Here is a 19,181-nt window from a genome sequence, read left to right as displayed (position 1 = left end):
TTCTCAGAACGCGACACAATTCTTTGATAGAATACCTATGATAGGGTCATTTATATTCATATTGCGAAGTAATTAATAGCAATCATTAAATGTGTTGTTGCTTTTGTTTTCATATATTTCTCATCAGGCTTAACAATATTGAACGTAGTAAAACGTGACGATACACTTTTTTCAACAGTGACGCATCGTTTCGACATTAGAAAATACTCAACAAAACAATGTGACGAAAGACTATAGAAGCGGCCCTACCGTTCCATTATATTTTCGATGTGCACACAATTGTCGTTATCTATTTATAGTACGCTATACATTCCACTAGTGTCATATTCCCGCGTGTTTACATTTAGCGTTCGTAAAGACTATATACACAACTAGAGTTAAACTTGTCTACTTGACAGCCTTTAACTAAGTTACTTGTTTCATAAATGTGAATTAACGGCACCAAATGCTGTGGATAACATGGTTTTATAAAAAGATAATAAACCTGCTTTAAAAACAGGTAATGCTTTCTATATATTTTGTGTTGTTAAATATTGTGAAAAACGATACTATATTTAACGAATAAGTGGGGCGTGTGATTATAACTGCAAGAATTTAGTGTTATCGCTGATAAAGGTACATGCTAACAACTTAACGTCTGCATTTATCGTAATGTATAATTATTCCATAACACTATGTCGGATTTGTTAGTAAGTCTGAGCGAAAGCAAACACTAAGCAGGAATTTCGTAATCCTACTTTCGATTTCCATAATGCCACAATGGAGTTTATTTTATGCGGAAATAGTTTAAATTTAGTTGACTTAGGCAAGTATCTTCATGTTTGGATTGGTATGCTGGGAAAGGTGTGCATAGGTCATTGGGTTTATAACGTTCCATTTTATTTATATTTTCTCTCTGATTAGCGTTTCTTGTTTGATTTAATTATTTTTAATTTGTTTAGCAGTCACATAAACAACCAAGCTATGTAATATGGAATTTTTACACCCATTATTGCTGCTTCTTCCTGTATTTGCGCGATGCTTATCTGAGATATTAACTCTATGATTCTATATTCTCAAATCTTTTCTATAAAGAAGGAATGTAGTTGACAATTGTTAATAGTTTTATTTGATCGTTCGTCAAAAATTTGTAATTCTGTTACTCTTGTATCTTCAATGCAATTGAGTAATTAAATAGTAATTAAATTGAATGCGTTTTAATTCCCTTTTATTATTGTTTAATTTGAGTTACAATGCTATGACGTTAAATTTTATTTACACTTAAATGTATTATGAATATTGCTGGGCCAAGTGTGAGGTTGAGCGCTCTATAACCAGGTTTAAACCCCCAATGCTTTGCATTGACCGTTCCAAGGCGGTGACCCCAGCTTTATTTATATTTTGTGTTTATGTTGGTTTGTATTGTGCTATATTGTGCTGTATTGTACTGTTTGGGCAATCGGTCACTTGCCTTAAATAAAGGACCTACTAATTGTTTTTAATGAAAATTCAATACTGCTCCAGCAGCTGGAGTTTCACTTCTTTAATTTGTAGAATCTAATGTTATTAAAATGGAAAAAGGTAAAGTTCCTAATATATATATTAAATCAATTTGTAATTGTGAAAAAAACACATACATATGGGAGCATGTTCTCTTCTTTGTGTACGCGTATATGTTTAAAACAGTTATATTTTCCTGTATGTGTGCACGTACAGTAACAATATGCATGTTCTCGATAATGTCGTAGATGAAAACTGCGTACACAATTTACCATTAAACTGACTAGATCGGACCCGTCGTTAAAGGCCCTATAAAGGTGACAAATCCAATTATTATGCATATAAACTGGTCTAATTTTTACCGGATTTCAGTTACTCTTGCATAAGAAATGCTAATAACACAGCTTAAGTGCAACGTTGTCAAGAATTATGGAAGATATACCCGTTTCATAATCGGAGGAAATGTTTACAACTTTGCAACTAACGTGATGTGTAGCCCCATAGCGGTGACGTTTCCTAAAAATAGCCGAAAGAAAATTCAACTTTAATTCTATTTTAAACAACTTTTTACCTGCAGAAAGTAACTTATTAGATCACTACAAACGTTATAACCCTTTAGAAGTGAGTGATACCGGAAAACGTTGAAAATCAACGATAGATTTTTGGTGACCTGAGTCACTTTCACTTTCCCGAGTAAACAGCGATGTAAATAAACTGATTGTTTGTAAACACGATTGACTTGGAGGACACTGTATTTTGAGCTCAAAACAAGTAGTAATGCTCATACTTTTATGGTAATGTCCAATAGCATATATATATTGTTTTTTCATAACCTTTATAAATAAAATATGGAAAAAAAAATATTTACAAATCGGTAAATATTTACGGATCGTCACCTTTATAGAGCCTTTAAAGCATCGAAATTATTATGGTTGTTTTCTTGTAGTTTAATGTTTTACATCCAATATCATATAATGTCAGGGCCATACTGCTTTCGAATTGTAATGTGTTGTGTATTAAATACACACTAAGCTATTTAAACCATAACTTTTTGTTATTATATAATGTTACAAAGGTAGGTTTGGGTTCGTAGAAGTAACAATGAAGTAGATAAAAGTTCTAGTAGTAATTTATTCTGTAATCACTGTGACCATAGATATCACGGAGACAACATGAAAGAAATATAAACAAGGGACAATATTGTCACAAAACCAGGTTTTCAATAAAAAAAAAGTATGATAAAGGGAAACAACTACAACTCAAAATGTGCATTTCTACTGATTGTTCATCACAGTAACCCCCCTTGTTTCAAAATCAATCTATTTTTAGTCGTGGCGACCTTGGAGATATCTACGTAATTCTTTTGCGCGACACACCGCCAAATGATGGTGAACAAATGTGCCAAATGATTTTAAAATCTCACAATGAATGACATAGTTATGGCCCGGACAAGCTCATTTATGGCCATTTTTTACCTTTGAACTCAAAGTGTGACCTTGACCTTGGAGATATCGACGGCATTCTTTTGCGCGACACACCGTTCAATGATGGTGAACAAATGATCGAAATGATTTTCAAATCTGACAATGAATGGCATAGTTATGGCCCGGACAAGCTTGTTCCGCCCGTCCGCCAGCCAGCTCGCAACCCGCCCGCATTCGCCAATCTAATAACCATTTTTTTCCTATGGAAAACCTGGTTAACAACACAAATATTAAATTACCACATTATATGAAATATAGACTATGTGGCTATTGATGAATAGACATAGTATATGAATATAAGAGATATTTAACACATAACATACTTTATTAAATATATATCAAAATTATAATATTTTGTCGTCACCCAGTTGTTTAACATCATATGAATGAAGTCTAAACAAATGTTTATAACAATATAAAACACAAAACAATGCTACAACAATGATACATATGTACCTTTTATGGAAAGGTTGCTTACATCCTATCAATCGCTCTCTCCTGTTGTGACGGTTAGGACTGCAAATTAAGCGCATGTGTATAAATACATGGAATGTGATATTAAAAATAGATCCAAGAACAAATACGTTTGCCAGGCCATTTCCAAAGTATGTTATTTACTTTTAAGAATTTCAATCCAATCCAACTTTCACTTGCACAACAATGGCAAATAAATACACAGGACTTATTTCAACAATACATTCTGATAATACAATTGTACCAACCTTATAACTGCACCCTCAAAATAAAATAAACCTTCAGTGACTAAACTGACATCTTATTAAGTTATTGCAAAAGTTTAACCAAGGTTAAAGTTTGTGGCAGACACACACAATTACAGACTGGCCAAAAATAACATACCCCCGATCATTCAATCCGGGGGCATAAAAAAAGATAAAAATGATTCGACCACACTACTGAATAACAATTTAATCCATAAACAAAGTTATCAAACATAAGTGTTGATCTTATATTAATTTAAAAACAAGATAAGTATTGATGCAAAGCATCAAAGGGCGTCGGAAATTTCAGTGTAAAAGGCACTCAATGAAGTTACATGTGACGATTTTTTTCTACTGTTAATATTAATATATTGGCCGATTATTTTAAACAAAATGGAAAACGATACTGGTATTACCATTATCTATGATTTTGTGTTATAAGGCCCAAATAACCATTATCCATGATGTTGTGTTATAACCCCCAAATAACCATTATCTATGATTTTTTGTTGTAACCCCCAAATATTTCATAGTACATTTTATTTACATTGGTTTCCTTTTTTGTACTGGCATCCGTGTGCAGTTTTCATTAATGGAACAGAACTGTGTAGGTTTTAAAACATCTGGTTCATCTTGTAAGCGTAATTTCATATTTTTCTCAACTTCAAGGGGAGATGATTCTGAACTTATTATTACGTTGCTCATTTACGATAGGGGTTGAGTACTCATTGATATGGAAACACTGTAAAAGTATTACTGTGTTTACGATATACATATATATAAATAAATATATACATTGATCCGTAAAATAACTTCTCCTCTCATAAGCGAAAAAAAACGTATTACATACTAGTCGTCGCACTTCAGTGCGACGCCAATAACTAACCATATTATATGGACATACTGTACGATTAACAAGCTGGAACTCGCACATTCATTTTAAGGTTATTACATAAATATATATACACCGGTATATGCACTATAGAACATCATCTTTCTAAAACATCTCTTTTTACAAAACTGACGTTTGATTTAAGAGCGTTTCCTGTATTACAACACATAATTATGTTTATATTCAATTAACTAACAGGTAAATAAGTTATGAACATGTCCCGCTCAATAGTGTAGAATGCCACGTTACAAGATGTTGAAATGTATCAAAGGAGCATTAATCAATTTAGCCATTATAGTTCTGACTACACACCTCATAATGTCTATGAATGAAATAACTAGTACAGTATTCCCTTGTGTAATTAAAGTTGATGTGCATTTTAAGCTCACCAACGAAGTGTTAAAGGTAAGCTGTTGTTATCACCCATGTGCGGCGTCCGTCGTCGTCCAGAGTGCGGCGTGTGGTGTTTGTCATTAACTTTTAGCTGTATGGGCCAAACCATTTATCAAATCTTAATAAAACTAGATCAAAAGGTCTAGTTAGACAACATCTAGGCCGGGATTGAATATGGATCATGTGCGCAAAAAAAAACTAGGGCACCAGGTCAAAGACTACTAACAACTTGTTAGAATCTTGTGACAAGATCAATTCTAGAAAGGCCGTTAAACCGCTATTAAGTTCACGCGACCCATAATTTACTGTTTGCCAAATTTCTCTGAAACATTCAATTATTCTTTCAGACTTATGCATTGAATTATCGTCAGAAAAGCAATGATCAACGGAATGAACGGACAGAGATTAAGTATGTCTCTTGGATTATGCTATGTTACTAGTATTACTATTCTTTTTCTTATTATTATCAATATAAGAATTTTAATATTTATTTTATAATTATTAAATATAATTAGTATTACGCTTATTGTTGTACTGTTTATTGAGATATGTGAATATCATTGAACAATTCTTGATCGTTCGATATTGTAAACTTTGGGAAGTGAACTCGCTAGAATTTATTCATGTCAATACATTCAATACGGTTACTCATTATATACATGTTGTCATTTTATGTCGAATTGATATTGTGTTTTTATTTGATAATTGCAGCTGACGACATATGTCGTAGTGTCCTGAACCGGGCCCACAAAAGGATAGTTGAGGAGATGCTCCCAGACGAGGTGCTGTTTAAACTACGAGAGATCGGATTTCTTTCGCAAGAGGATTACATCGCCATTGGGGTATGGCATGCATTTACAAAACTTGGCTACACCATACATACGTAGTTTCCATATGTTTTCATATTTCATTTGTTTCACGAGTTTGATAACACACGATGATCTGTTTTGTAAAAGCTTACATAGCCAAACTGAATAAGGCAAAATTATGACACTAGATATTGACAGCCGAAGTGATAAAAACAAAGTTGATACAGCTTCAAAGTGCACTACCAAAAGAGAAGTATTGTTATATTTTGTAATTTCATTGACCTTAACAAATATACTTTGTTTGCTGTTTTTATTTTCAGAGAGTGGCCGACAGACCCACTAAAAATCGCAGTCTCGTCGGTAAGATCAAACAAAGCGGCAAAAGGGCGTATTGCGATTTCAAGACAATTCTTGAGGAAACCGGTCAAAAAGTATTAATGTTACAGCTCGAGTCAAAAGAAAAAGAGTTAGAAGTCGAGACTGCGGGACATTCTGTTGAACAAAGACTAGGTGAACGGAGAACAGAAAGGTGGGTTTCGATTATTATGGGTAAGAACTTATTTATTGCACAAAACAAGGAAGAACAACGTGGATTAATAAATACTGTTTTCATATAGTAGCATGATGCGTTTCGAGCGAATTTATTCGATATGTCTCAAGCTCACATCGCTTAAAGTAAGTTTATGTTAATAAACGCGTACTTCCAAGAGAATTTGAGAATACCACCAGAAGAGTTCGGAATATATAAAAAAATTATGGGTCGGATAGCAGGTTTAGAATATCCGAGCAAAACATAAAATACATCAAAATAAGAATACAATATAACATGTCATTGAGCATATATAGAAATAATGAATCTTCAGAAACATTATCAGTTGATAAATTTTTATTCTCAACTCTTATTTTAGGCCAATGAAACCCCACTAGAATACAGTAATGAGCGAAAAAAACATATTCTTCCCACTTAGAATGTAATGACTTACACTGACAAATCGAGTGTTTTGAAGTACAAAATAAGCTGCCGCTATCAGCAAAACTATATCAAATTAAGAATTTTCATTTCGTTTGCGTATCAAAGTGTTGTTATAATGTAAGTTTTTACGCACTTTTACGGGTGTCTGATTATACAACGCTAATTTTTGCCGAAAAGTGTATAAAATGCCAATTACAAAAATGAAGGTTTCTCACGAACGCCGTGTTGGTTATTTATTTGACTATTAAGTATATATGATTAGCGGAAGCAGAGATTCTTTATCAGTCGATCCATATCCGAAAATATTTAAACTTCGAATTTTTTATGTTTGAACATATTTACAAGCATAGCATTCCATTTTATTGTATCATTGTTATATCATCTTAGCAGTTCATGTTCAAAGGGAGCTATTGTGATCATGCAATGTCTGGCGTCCATCGTCGTGCGGTATGCTATTTGCGGCGTTCTGATTACTGTGTGCGACGTCAACCTTAAGCTCGTTACCATCAAAAGGCTAAATGTTTCATCTCAACTACATAAAAGTTTGTCAGAATGTTTATCTGAACGATATCTAGACTAAGTTCTTATCTGGATCATGGCAATTTAAAAACTACGTCACCTGGTAAAATTCGAGCAAAACATCGATAACATTCTTGGGGCCACAGTAATGAATCGATCTGGATGAAAAACATGTCGAAAGTTATCTTGAAATTTTCTAGCATAAGGTCAAATCTTGGTCACGAAAGCTAAGTCATCAGGCCAAATGTTAAACAAACCATGTTACCATATGAAAGACCATATTTATTACTCAATTTAACGAAATTTGAGCATAATGTTTATCTTGACAATATCTAGGACGAGCTCAAATTAGGGTCAAGCGCGTTTAAAAGCTAGGCATCCAGGTACAATTTTAGATAAACCTTATTACCAGTATAGCTGCAACATTTATTACACAATCTTGCTGAATCTTGGTCAGAAGGGAATATATATCTTGACTTGTTCTAGGCTAAGTTAGAATCATGGATACGTTCATCCAAAATTTAGTTCATTAGGTCAAATATCAGACACACCTTGTTGACACTTTTGACGAAAATTTATGTTTCAATGTTGATTGAACTTGATGAATGTTTTTCTTCATGATGTCATTCCTAAGTTCGAATCTTGGTCACACGCAATTAAATATAAAGTCACCGTGTTAAATCTTTTAAAAACATTGTTACAAAGCTACATGGCTGATAAATGACGCAATCTTGATGAAACATGATCAGAATATTATGTCGACAATATTCAGAACAAATTCGACTTTAGGTGATCGGCGTCTGAAAACTAGGTCGCTTGGATAAGTTATGAAAAGTCTTATTACCGCTATTGTCCACATTTATGACTCAATATTAATTAAACTTGTTTATCTTTACAAAATATAGGCCAGGTTCAATCTGGGTCATTTGCGTTGAAAAACAAGGTCACCATAAAATTAAAATGAAAACAACTTGTTACCACTGTAGAGGCCAAATGTATGAGCTCTTTATCATACATGTTTATCTTGTGCGTCTAGAAACAAGGTTACCAGGTCAGATCTTCCCACAAAATTCTCACCACTCCAGGACTAACATTTGTAACTCAAGTTTGATGAAATCCGTTGAATTGTATATCTTGACAGTATCTAGTACAGGTTTGAATCCATCGAAACGCTAGGTAACCAAGTAAATATAATAAAACTTGTTACCATCCAATATGCCGTATTTATGACTTTACACAACTTGGTGAAAACAGTTGTGTCGCGATTATGAAAACCATGTTTAAATCTCGGTCGAGGACGCCCAAAATCTTGATCCTCACGTGAAGTCGCGAAAAATTGGTGTCCGTAAACTCAGAATTGCGCTTAAGGGAAATCATTACCTTGTTGTTTTTAACTTGTTATTACTAGTTTTATTGATCTAGGGCCTCGTTCTTTTTTCATGTTTAAATTCACGAATTAAACATTAAATGTGCTTATCCATGTATGTTAACGCCGCCGGCGTGTTTTTATAACGCACCAGAAGAAGAATGAGAGGGGTATATTGACATCACTTGATCGGTCGGTACGTTGGTTGGTCTGTTCGTCGATCAGTCTAAATGCATGAATTTGTTTACGTTTGTAGAGCATATTACTTCCACTATTCTCAAGCGATTGATATAAAATTTGAAATATGTTATCACGAAGTTTAATTGTGCCTTATACAATTTTCAGGCACAGTGATCCACGTATTCTTTACCTTTTTGCCCTTTACTTTTCACACGAGAAAAGCTGCCATATAAGATGTTGTACTTTTGTGGAACAAAATACTTTAACATTTGTCACTCGATTGAATTGATACTTGTAATGTGTTATCATCCTAAAGTGAACATGTGAAAGACTCATTTTTCACTGTCACGTGTTAACTAAAACTTGAGTTATATGCCTTTGAACTAAGCCATGGGTATGGCTGACATATGAAATGCTTAAAATTTGTGTGGTAAAGTGAAGCAAAATCTTGGTTAAGCAAATATTTGTAAAGCAATTAGAATCAAACATGAATTTGTGTAATTACAATGAATGGTGTACATGCTATAAATAATTCACCCCTCCCAGATTCTGATATTCTCGAATATTACCCAATTATTTTGTCAATGTACAAAGCTGCCCTGCATGGGACAAAGCGGTGTGGTTACATTAGTAACGTTTGTGATAAAATGTTGTTTTTTAGGATGGAAACGAATGAAACACCAGAGCTACCTGCTGCAACACGGTCACCACCAGAGCCACCTGCTGCAACACGGCCACCACCAGCAGAAAATCCTTTGAGCAGTTTAGATCGTTCAGTTGTTGTTGTCAAAACTATACAAAAAGACCTGCATGACGGGCGACTGATTGAACTTAACAGCATAATGATTGAACAGTTGAAGAGGATTAGTAAGACTGATGATAAACTGAAGGGAGGATTTGGGAGAGTGTACATTTGTAAGTATTATAGTGATGAAGGAAAAAATAAAGCTCGGAAATAAAAAAAGGAGATACATAAGTGCAAACATCCTATTATACAGAAAGGTATTTTCCGATTCACAAAAACTCGAGGAAATATAAGATACCACCTAAGAATAGTCAATGCAAAAGCATGTTAGGCTTAAACGTGTTTAAAGACAATCCAAACCAAATAAGACTGACCAAGCAAATAATCTCATAATACATCGTCTTAATACCCTATAACACCATACTTTTGCAAATATATTGTATATTTAACTAACGGTAGGGACGGGTTTCACAATGTTCTTGGCTGGAAGCTTACATACAGTCATAATTTAAAAATTCGCGGCTTTTTGGGGACTTAACCTAAAGTTTGTATTGACATGTAATCGAAGTCATTATATGGATTTAAGATAATAATATCACGTTTTCTAGCTAACGAGCGGGCTCCAGGATTCAAGATCAGAGTTGTCCTAAAAGAAATAGAGTTGCAAGCAGGGAATTTGTCTCAGACTCAAAAGCTAGGATCAGTTACAAATGTAAGTTTTATGCGTTTGTTTGAAATTGTCGTGTTTGCCTATATTTAATGTTTAATCAGAATGTTTTACTTCAGAAGTCTTTTCACTTTTGTACACGATTATGCATTTGAAGAGTAATTCAACTTTGATTTTTGATTGATTTTTTTTTATTTGTATCGTTTATCCGATAAAGTTATGATATGGTCAACATAGCTTGAATAAAAAAATGGTGTCTTAATAATATCTAGATATCTAGATAACGCTTTAAAAAACGATCGCTAAATTCTTATGCTGGGAAATTGTGTGGAATACGTGTTTTAACAAGTCAAAGCGCGAGTTCAAATGGTCTTGTAACCAGAAATTCGTGTACACACAACTTAAGCACGCTTTGACTGATGACAATGCAAATTGATGCAAATTGGTTTAATTTTTTCTTTGGTTGAAAGTAAGACACCTATTACAATTGAGGTCATCAGGTCAATTAGCAAGGCTTCATGGGCTTGAATATTGAAATGTGTATCCGCGCATATTAATTAGTATCTGGCCAGTCATATAGACGGATGACACCTAATGATAGTCAAATGAAGAGAACACAGATCAATGTCACAGGCACAACTCTGCTTCAAGACGGGGAAAATAATTGTTTTACTAATATCAATTGTTATATTCGGCTAGCAAAATTAACTGCTACATATTGTTATTTGAGTTTATATCATAATACATGTATACGACCTGGCTAAGAAACGAAAAAATTAACTTAAACTCCCCATATTCTTGGTTATCGATGATCATACGACACAAAATAAGTATGATTTGGTCTTATAAAAATACAATTTTAATTTAACAATTGGATTTGTATACGATAGATCTTTGACCTTCTTTGTTGCCAGTGTGTCGCAGAAGATAGTCACAGGGCTTCTAACGAACACGAAATAAAATATGTACAATAATCTGGGTAAATGCCGTAAATACCCGTTATAACAATCGCGTAGACAGCCTTTTAAGTATATAACATACTTTATGAACATTTGACTTGTAATGGGTATATTACGATGCCGCCATCATTAAATGCGTTCAACGAGTATCATGTAATCTTCATTTACAGGGTATTTGGAGAAAAAACCTTTTCCAGCCAGTACATTTAGCAATATATATAAACAGGCTAGTTCATAACTGTACCGCAAAGAGTTGATTTAGAAATCATGCTTGCTTTGAGGTTATAAAAATAAATATTTATTTTTTTAGTTAATACACACGTTTTATTTGTTTTGTTCACTTGCCATAAATAAAAGACCCCAATATTGCTGGGGCAGCTGGAGTTTCACTTCTTCATATTGTCCAATTGTTTGATAGCAATACGTCTCACTATGGATTGCCGAATATAGGGACAATTAACAAGTACAGTCAATAGTGAATGTATGTTTTTCTGACTTCTCTTAATTGGTTTGACATATTTAGTTCGTTTGTCAAATAATGCCTTAAACGGGCTTAAAATTCGACGAGAACGGAAACCCATATTTTACCCCGTTCTTTTTGTATGCTTGGAAAACATTATAACGATAATTTACACTTCTCATTAGCCAATGTTGTTTACATTTGTTCTACAGTATGTTTGATGTAAAACTGTGTTTCGCATTGCAGGAAAAGATTGCGTCACGCTTGATGCATTTTGGAATCGTCCCTTTACTGGCATTTCATGATGATCATTTAAATCGGTAATAACATTTATTACGTTATACTAATATAAACGTATCGTTATCGCGTTTTTTAAAGTGTCCTTATTGGTAATAACATAGGTTCTTGTTGTGTTAAACTATTTATGTTGGATGTAGCGTTCAGCATGGCAAAACCACACCCAGATACGATACAATATCATAGCATGTTTCGCAAACCTCCGTAATTAGAAGATTAATCATCAAACGATGTACATTTAACGATCGCCCTACAACAAGATAATTGAAAAAAGCATGCGACAAAATAAATACAAATGTTTATAACTGGAATCTGCAATTGTAATAATGTATGCAAAATATATAAGTGTGATAATGGATGGGGATTACCTGATTGATAATCAAGAGAGCTTAGACTTTTAAGAAAAGTGTTTAGTATTAGTAGTTGGTGTGTGTGTGAGTTATTGTACATATTAAAAGTAAGCATACCTGTGTTTCCTTTATTTAAATAAGTTACCTGTATGCAAAGATTTTTTTAATTACCAATTCGGATTGTTTTTCAGTAAATGACGCCCATTGCTTTACTTTCGTACTTATATGTCATTAAATGTGTGATTTTATTTTTCAAATCAACTTTCGATAGTACGAAATACTTCAATTGAAAAACATTAACGTATATAATACATAAATTACTACATATTCTTAAAGGATTTCAGGAAGTCTTTAAACGCATGATTTTGTTTCACGGTCGCAATCACATCATCCGGTTAATGTTCATATCAAGTATACGCATTGAATGTGTGCTTGGGTAATACATATAAGCTGTTTAAAAACCATTTAATCATTAGTAACTATAATTTTTGTCTTGACGATACCTAACCAAAAAAATGGTTAAATTCGAGACTCACTATTGATCATGAAATTTATAGAAACCACTGCGCCAAAATGAACAAAATATTGAAAAAAGCACGCGTAGATTTTTATTCAGATAAAGTAACATCCTGTGGCCGTGATCAAAAGAGCGTGCACAAAATCACAAAACACTTACTAGATGGCCCATCTGAAATAGCTCTCCGTCTGGCAAAACATCCGATGAGTAAGCATAAGATTTCAATAATTTTTTCATAAATAAAGTTGAAGGTATCAGAAAAGATATCTCTGAACATTCCCTATCTCAAGCAAATTCAAAACAAAGTAATGATAATAACCCAACAGCAGAAACATGCAGTTTGACACATTTCCGTCCGACAACTGAGGAAGAAGTTAAAAAAATCATTATGCAATCCCCAAATAAATCTTGCGAGCTTGACCCTATTCCAACTTGGTTCCTGAAAGAATGCAAAACTGAACTGCTACCAATACTGACAAAAATCATCAATCTTTCGATGGAAACAGCAAGTGTGCCAAGATCCTTTTAAAACATCACGTGTAAGACCTTTATAAAAAAAAAGCCCACCTGAGATAAAGAAACACTACAAAACTATCGCCCAGTTTCGAATCTGCCATATGTTTCAAAATTATTGAAGAAAGTTTTCAGCAAAAGAATAGATGAACATTTGACAGAAAACAATTTAAATGAAGAAAACCAGTCTGCATACAGGAATTTTCACTCAACAGAATCAGCTTTCTTAAAAGTTCAAAATGATGTTCTACAACCATTAGATAAGAAAAAGGTCACTGTCTTTGTTATTCTGGATCTCTCTGCCGCTTTCGATACCATCGACCACATAACCCGTTTAAACCGCCTCGAACCACAGTTTGGCTTTGCTGATAAACCACTTCAGTGGGTAGCTTCCTACCTATCTGACCGCTTCCAAACGATGAGCATTGAAGGCAAGGTATCAGAACCAGTGCTGCTGACCTTCAGCGTACCCTAGTGATCTGGGTTAGGCCCAAAAATTTATACCATGTATACTAAACCTGTTGGGGTAATTTGCAAAAAACATGGACTCGGGCATCACTTCTACGCCGATGACTCGCAGCTCTACCTTTCCTTTGAACCCACCGATGGAGCAGCCCAAGACGAAACACTAAATCGAGTTGAAAAGTGCCTCCACGATATCATCTCGTGGATGAATACACATATGCTCAAACTTAGCACCGACAAAACCCAGGTCATAGTATTTTCAAGTCAAAACAACGCCAAGTACGTAGATGGGTTAACTATTAAAGTAGGGGACTCGACAATTAAACCATCGCATTACTTTCGAAATCTCGGTGCTTAGTTTGATTCAAGAATAAACATGGAACACCATATTAATGCTATAAGTAGATCATGTTTCGGTCAGATTAGGCAAATAGGTCACATCAGGCAATATCTTACACCAAATGCCACAAAATCCTTGGTCAATTCACTTGTCACGTCTCGGCTAGACTATTGCAATGCACTGCTATATGGAACACAAACATCAGCTATCAAGAAACTACAAAATGTTCAAAACACTGCGGCGCGTGTTATCACAAGAACGTCCCGCTTTAGTCACATAACACCGATCCTAAAAGAATTACACTGGCTCCCAGTAAAAAAAGAATCAACTTCAAAATACTTACCAATGCGTTCAAAGCCTTAAATGGACAATCACCTGTATATCTGAAAAACCTACTTGAAGTCTACGAACCAAGGCGAAACTTAAGATCAAAGAACGAAGCGACTTCATAAGTGATTCCAACGAAGATTAAGTCCGTATCATACGGGGAGCGAAGTTTCATGTACGCTGCTCCCAAACTCTGGAACTCACTTCCATCAAACATTCGAGGTTCTTTAACACTTAAATTCATTCAAAAAGGCACTGAAAACTCACCTCTTCCTCCAATCTTATGCAATATAAGCAGTGGTTAATTCAATTCGTCATATAAAATATCAATCACCATGAACTTGAAATAACCCTTTTAAAGGAAGCATAATTATTCCTTTGGGGGTTTGTGGACTCGTGGTAATGGTATCCTGACGTTACCCTTGTCTCAAGCAGCATGAACTTGAATTTACCCTTTTAAAGGGGGCATAATTATTACTTAGGGGGTTTGTGGACTCGTGGTAATGGTATCCTGACGTTACCCTTGCCACTGTCTCTGTTTTGTCTCTGGTTTGTCTTGCCGATCTTTCAACGCTATGGTTACTGTGCGTGTTTTTTGTTGTTTTGCGTAGTACTTATTGTTTATGTTTTAGATTTTATTGTTTCATTAATTGTCTTATAGCTATACACATAGGGTTGTTTTATAGTGTCTTGTTGATCTCTCTAATGTAGGGTTACTGTGCATTTTTTACGTAGTACTTATAGTATAATAGGGTAGTTTTATATTATAATTGAGTAGTTTTGATCGATTTATTTTGAAAACGTGTTGTAAAATGTATTCGTATCTGCGATACGTCAAATGTTCTTATGTAAAGCACCTTTGAACGTGCACTCTTGCATGAAAAGGGCGCTATATAAATCCGGTATAATAATAATAATAATAATGATGATAATAATAATAATAATAATAATACTTTCAGTGTCTTGGTATTTGTTAATTTTCGCTTATTGCAGGAAATATTATTTTGTTTCGCCGTATCTCGAGAACGGAGACTTGTATGAAGCGATTGCCGCGGACAGAGATCGTGAGGAGAAAGATATTCAACTTCCGTGGAAAACCAGGATTAAAATCATGTACCAGATTGCATGTGCTATAGACTTTATGCACACCGGAAATACATTCAGGTTGGTGTTTTCTGAACACACTATATGTGTTATTGGAATTAATATACGACCTCGTTTATTTGGTCCGAGCATGCAACAATGAAGCCACGACACGTCACGGACTTAAACATCAGACTGTTTAACAAAAGCCTTTGGAAAATGTATACATAGGCATAGTCTTGCATAAAGTCGTGTAAAAAAACGCACCAAGAAAAGGTCTTTCCTGCGATTCATGAGCAGATTTCGTTTAAAAAGTCGACTTATGCACTGACGTAAGGACGGAAATACGGACGAATGAGTGATATCCATTTACTTCAAAAGACCACAATTAAAATGTTTTGTTCTTGTTAGCTTAAAGAACAAACTTTTTATTGTAATAACTAAAAGTACAACATTAAGTGTCTGAAACTTGTTATACACATTGATCTAATGTTAACAATATATATGTATTAGTTGCTCTCACTTTTTGTCATCCGTTCTATCGTCCGTCCGTCCGTTCGATTGCTCAGTACTTACAATGCCTTTTTTCAACAGAGGGTAATAGTCAGCTCACTATTAGTACAAGTAGAATAAAGCTCACTATTGTAAACTGCAACTAAATACATTTTAATTTTTAAGTTAAGCATATCAACGTTCTATACACTGGTTCCATGTGTTTATCCGCCCCTCTGCCTATTTGACCTCAAAACAGAAATAACTCTTAAAGAACATATGTTCACACAAATTATTGTATTCATATTTTAAATGATTGCATAACTTTGCATTATGTACCTTAATTTCTCAAAACATCAAATGTAAGATGACTTTAACACGAAAGATATTGGTAATATGTGTTTAAGGAAAACAATTTGATTATGGGCTATACGAATGTCATATCGCTAGTTCATAGTTGTTTTCATCGTTAAGGGACTCTTGTATTACCTGCAATAATGTCAAAGCTTTGTTTTCAATAACTTAATGTATACAGTTATATTGAAAGACTTAACACAAAACACCACAATATTGGAAGAAACATTTAACAAAGACTTTAATGACAGTGTGGATATTGGTCTTTTATTTAAATAAAATCATGACCAAACAGTAGTGTATGGAGTTAAACATGATACATGTGAATTGAATGTAAATATTTCGAGCGTTTGGTATCATGCATTTAAAAACAAGAAGACAAAATATTGGTTGACAAAACGTGAGTAACACTCTATAAGCTCTGTTGATTATTTGCTATTCTGAAATTTAATTAAGATAAATAAAGACATTTTACTGCAATGGGTTATTTGTTTAATGTAGGTTATATATGCTGACATATTTTTACCAGACTATGTTTAACCAAATTGTGAACAATTTCCTTGATAATTCATATTAAGCAAGCCGAGGTTGACGTACTTTTAGGGCATGGAGATTGCTTATCAAACGTTGCATAATCTGGGTTGGGCTACTTTTTTAATTACTTTTTAATTGACTTGCGTCAACCTTTTTTGCTACACTTTTCTCAAAATCAGTGCAGATGTGGCAACAGCTCATGTCTGTTTTGCTTGCCTTTTGCGTACTCCAGCGTCAATAGCCTTCCTTAATTCACACCTTAATCCAATCTTCAGTTTTAATATATTCACGGTATATACGACAAGTACACATGCCACAACTCAACGCAGCTTAAAACACTTGAACACTCGCATATGTAAATTTAATAATCCGTTGAACTTTAATAATTTGAACTCAATGTGTTTGAACTGATATTTAAGATTCTTGTGTGCAACCGCAACCGTAATATCAGTATTTACAAATGAATATTTCACGAATTAATTCATATTTTATTTATATTAAAACAATGTTTTTTGGATTTTTTTTAAAGGAGAACAGTTGTACATATGGATATCAAGTCCAAAAACATTGTCCTGGATACATTCTATAATGCTAGATTGATTGACTTTGGACTCGCAAGAGAGTTTAAAGAAGATGGTGCTACATCGATTATTACAAGTGCGAGTGGAGGAACTCCGGGATACTTTACAAACGTTCAACCCAATATGCTGACAAAAAACCAAGATTATCATAACTTCGGAGTAGGCAAGTATTCAGTCCTGAAATACCAGCACTATGATTCCCCTCTCTAATGAATTGGGAGTATATATCCTTTTATTTGTCAGTCGTTTGCTACGTCTACCGGTAAGTTTGGTCCCTGGACTTTTTCGTTTCCGCAAGATATCTAGAAAACACTGTGATAAACATTCATGTATATTGAAATAATATCTACCTGTAAAGGAGAGGAAGACAACTATTTAATTTAGGTCAAAAGGTAAAATACCATGATCACAAAGCTTGTCGAGTAAATTGTGTTCGCAAAAACAATGATACTATCTTGATAACTGCTTGAGGTTGAACATGAACATTTGTACGGTGATTCCTTCTGAGAAAGGAAAGACGCTATATTCCCGTCAGTCGGTAGGTCAGTCTGTCCTTGTCCGAAGACATTCGTTTCCGCGCGATAACCAGAGAAAGATTTTACCTTCACCCATGCATATTATTCTTATGGTACAGGAAAGAAAAGAAAGACGCCTTTTAATATGAGATCAACGGGTGAAAGTTGACAGGGGCTTTTAAACTGGTTATTCGTTTCCGGAGGATAGTCTGACCTATGCTGAAGAAATTTGATATAGTAGTTAATTGGGTCAATGGGTATATACTTGTTGATTTTAGGTCTCCATGTCAAAGGTAACCGCAGGTCAAAAGGAACTGCTTTTGACACTGTATGTATTAACGCTTTGACCTACGATCATACGAATACGTTAAGCCCTTACAACAGAACGCATTCTGATATCCAGGTTTCATTGTCTTAGATCAAGTTAACATGGGTTGATAATATTTCATATGAATACTTTATTTTGAGAACGCTTTGACATGGGAGAAAACATACACGATTTTAAGCTCATCTATTTTTTGAAAAAAAAAATGAGCTATTGTCATCACCTTGGCGTCGGCGTCGGCATCCGGTAAAGTTTTGCGTTTAGGTCCACTTTTCTCAGAAAGTATCAATGCTATTGCATTCAAACTTTGTACACTTACTTACTATCATGAGGGGACAGGGCAGGCAAAGTTAGATAACTCTGGCGTGCATTTTGACAGAATTATGTGCCCTTTTTATACATGTGTACTTAGAAAATTGAAAATTTTGGTTAAGTTTTGTGTTTAGGTCCATTTTATTCCTACAGTATCAAAGCTATTGCTTTCATACTTGCAACACTTACTAACTATCATAAGGGGACTGTGCAGGCAAAGTTATGTAACTCTGACTGGCATTTCGACAGAATTATGTGCCCTTTTTATACTTAGAAAATTGAAAATTTGGTTAAGTTTTGTGTTTAGGTCCACTTTATTCCTACAGTATCAAAACTTTTGCTTTCATACTTGCAACACTTATTAACTATCATAAGGGGACTGTGCAGGCAAAGCTATGTAACTCTGACTGGCATTTGGACGGAATTATGGGCCCTTTATACTTAGAAAATTGAAATTTTTGTTAAGTTTTGTGTTTTGGTCCACTTTACCCCTAAAGTATCATAGATATTGCTTTCATACTTGGAACACTC

General features: G+C 34.3%; 1 protein-coding gene across 1 annotated transcript; it reads left to right on the top strand.

Annotated features, from left to right (window-relative positions):
• The first annotated feature begins 342 nt into the window (after positions 1 to 342).
• LOC127854468 (uncharacterized) lies at positions 343 to 17,708 on the top strand. The gene is made up of 9 exons (XM_052389556.1): positions 343 to 499; positions 5,315 to 5,376; positions 5,679 to 5,809; positions 6,097 to 6,305; positions 9,476 to 9,729; positions 10,168 to 10,271; positions 11,892 to 11,965; positions 15,448 to 15,618; positions 17,447 to 17,708. Exons 2-9 carry the CDS (start codon positions 5,346 to 5,348, stop codon positions 17,706 to 17,708), a joined length of 1,236 nt encoding a protein of 411 aa, XP_052245516.1. The 5' UTR covers positions 343 to 499; positions 5,315 to 5,345.
• The last annotated feature ends 1,473 nt before the right edge of the window (positions 17,709 to 19,181 follow it).

This window comes from Dreissena polymorpha, chromosome 1 (assembly GCF_020536995.1).
Source record: "Dreissena polymorpha isolate Duluth1 chromosome 1, UMN_Dpol_1.0, whole genome shotgun sequence".
NCBI classification, from domain to species: domain Eukaryota; kingdom Metazoa; phylum Mollusca; class Bivalvia; order Myida; family Dreissenidae; genus Dreissena; species Dreissena polymorpha.
This window is presented reverse-complemented; position numbering and strand designations above follow the sequence as displayed.

Excerpts from the sequence above, each read along its gene's own strand:
- LOC127854468 (XM_052389556.1), top strand. The coding sequence starts at position 5,346 with ATGATCAACGGAATGAACGGACAGAGATTAA. Across the intron at positions 9,730-10,167 it reads ATTTGGGAGAGTGTACATTT|CTAACGAGCGGGCTCCAGGA; the intron begins GTAAGTATTATA and ends CACGTTTTCTAG. Across the intron at positions 11,966-15,447 it reads CATGATGATCATTTAAATCG|GAAATATTATTTTGTTTCGC; the intron begins GTAATAACATTT and ends CGCTTATTGCAG.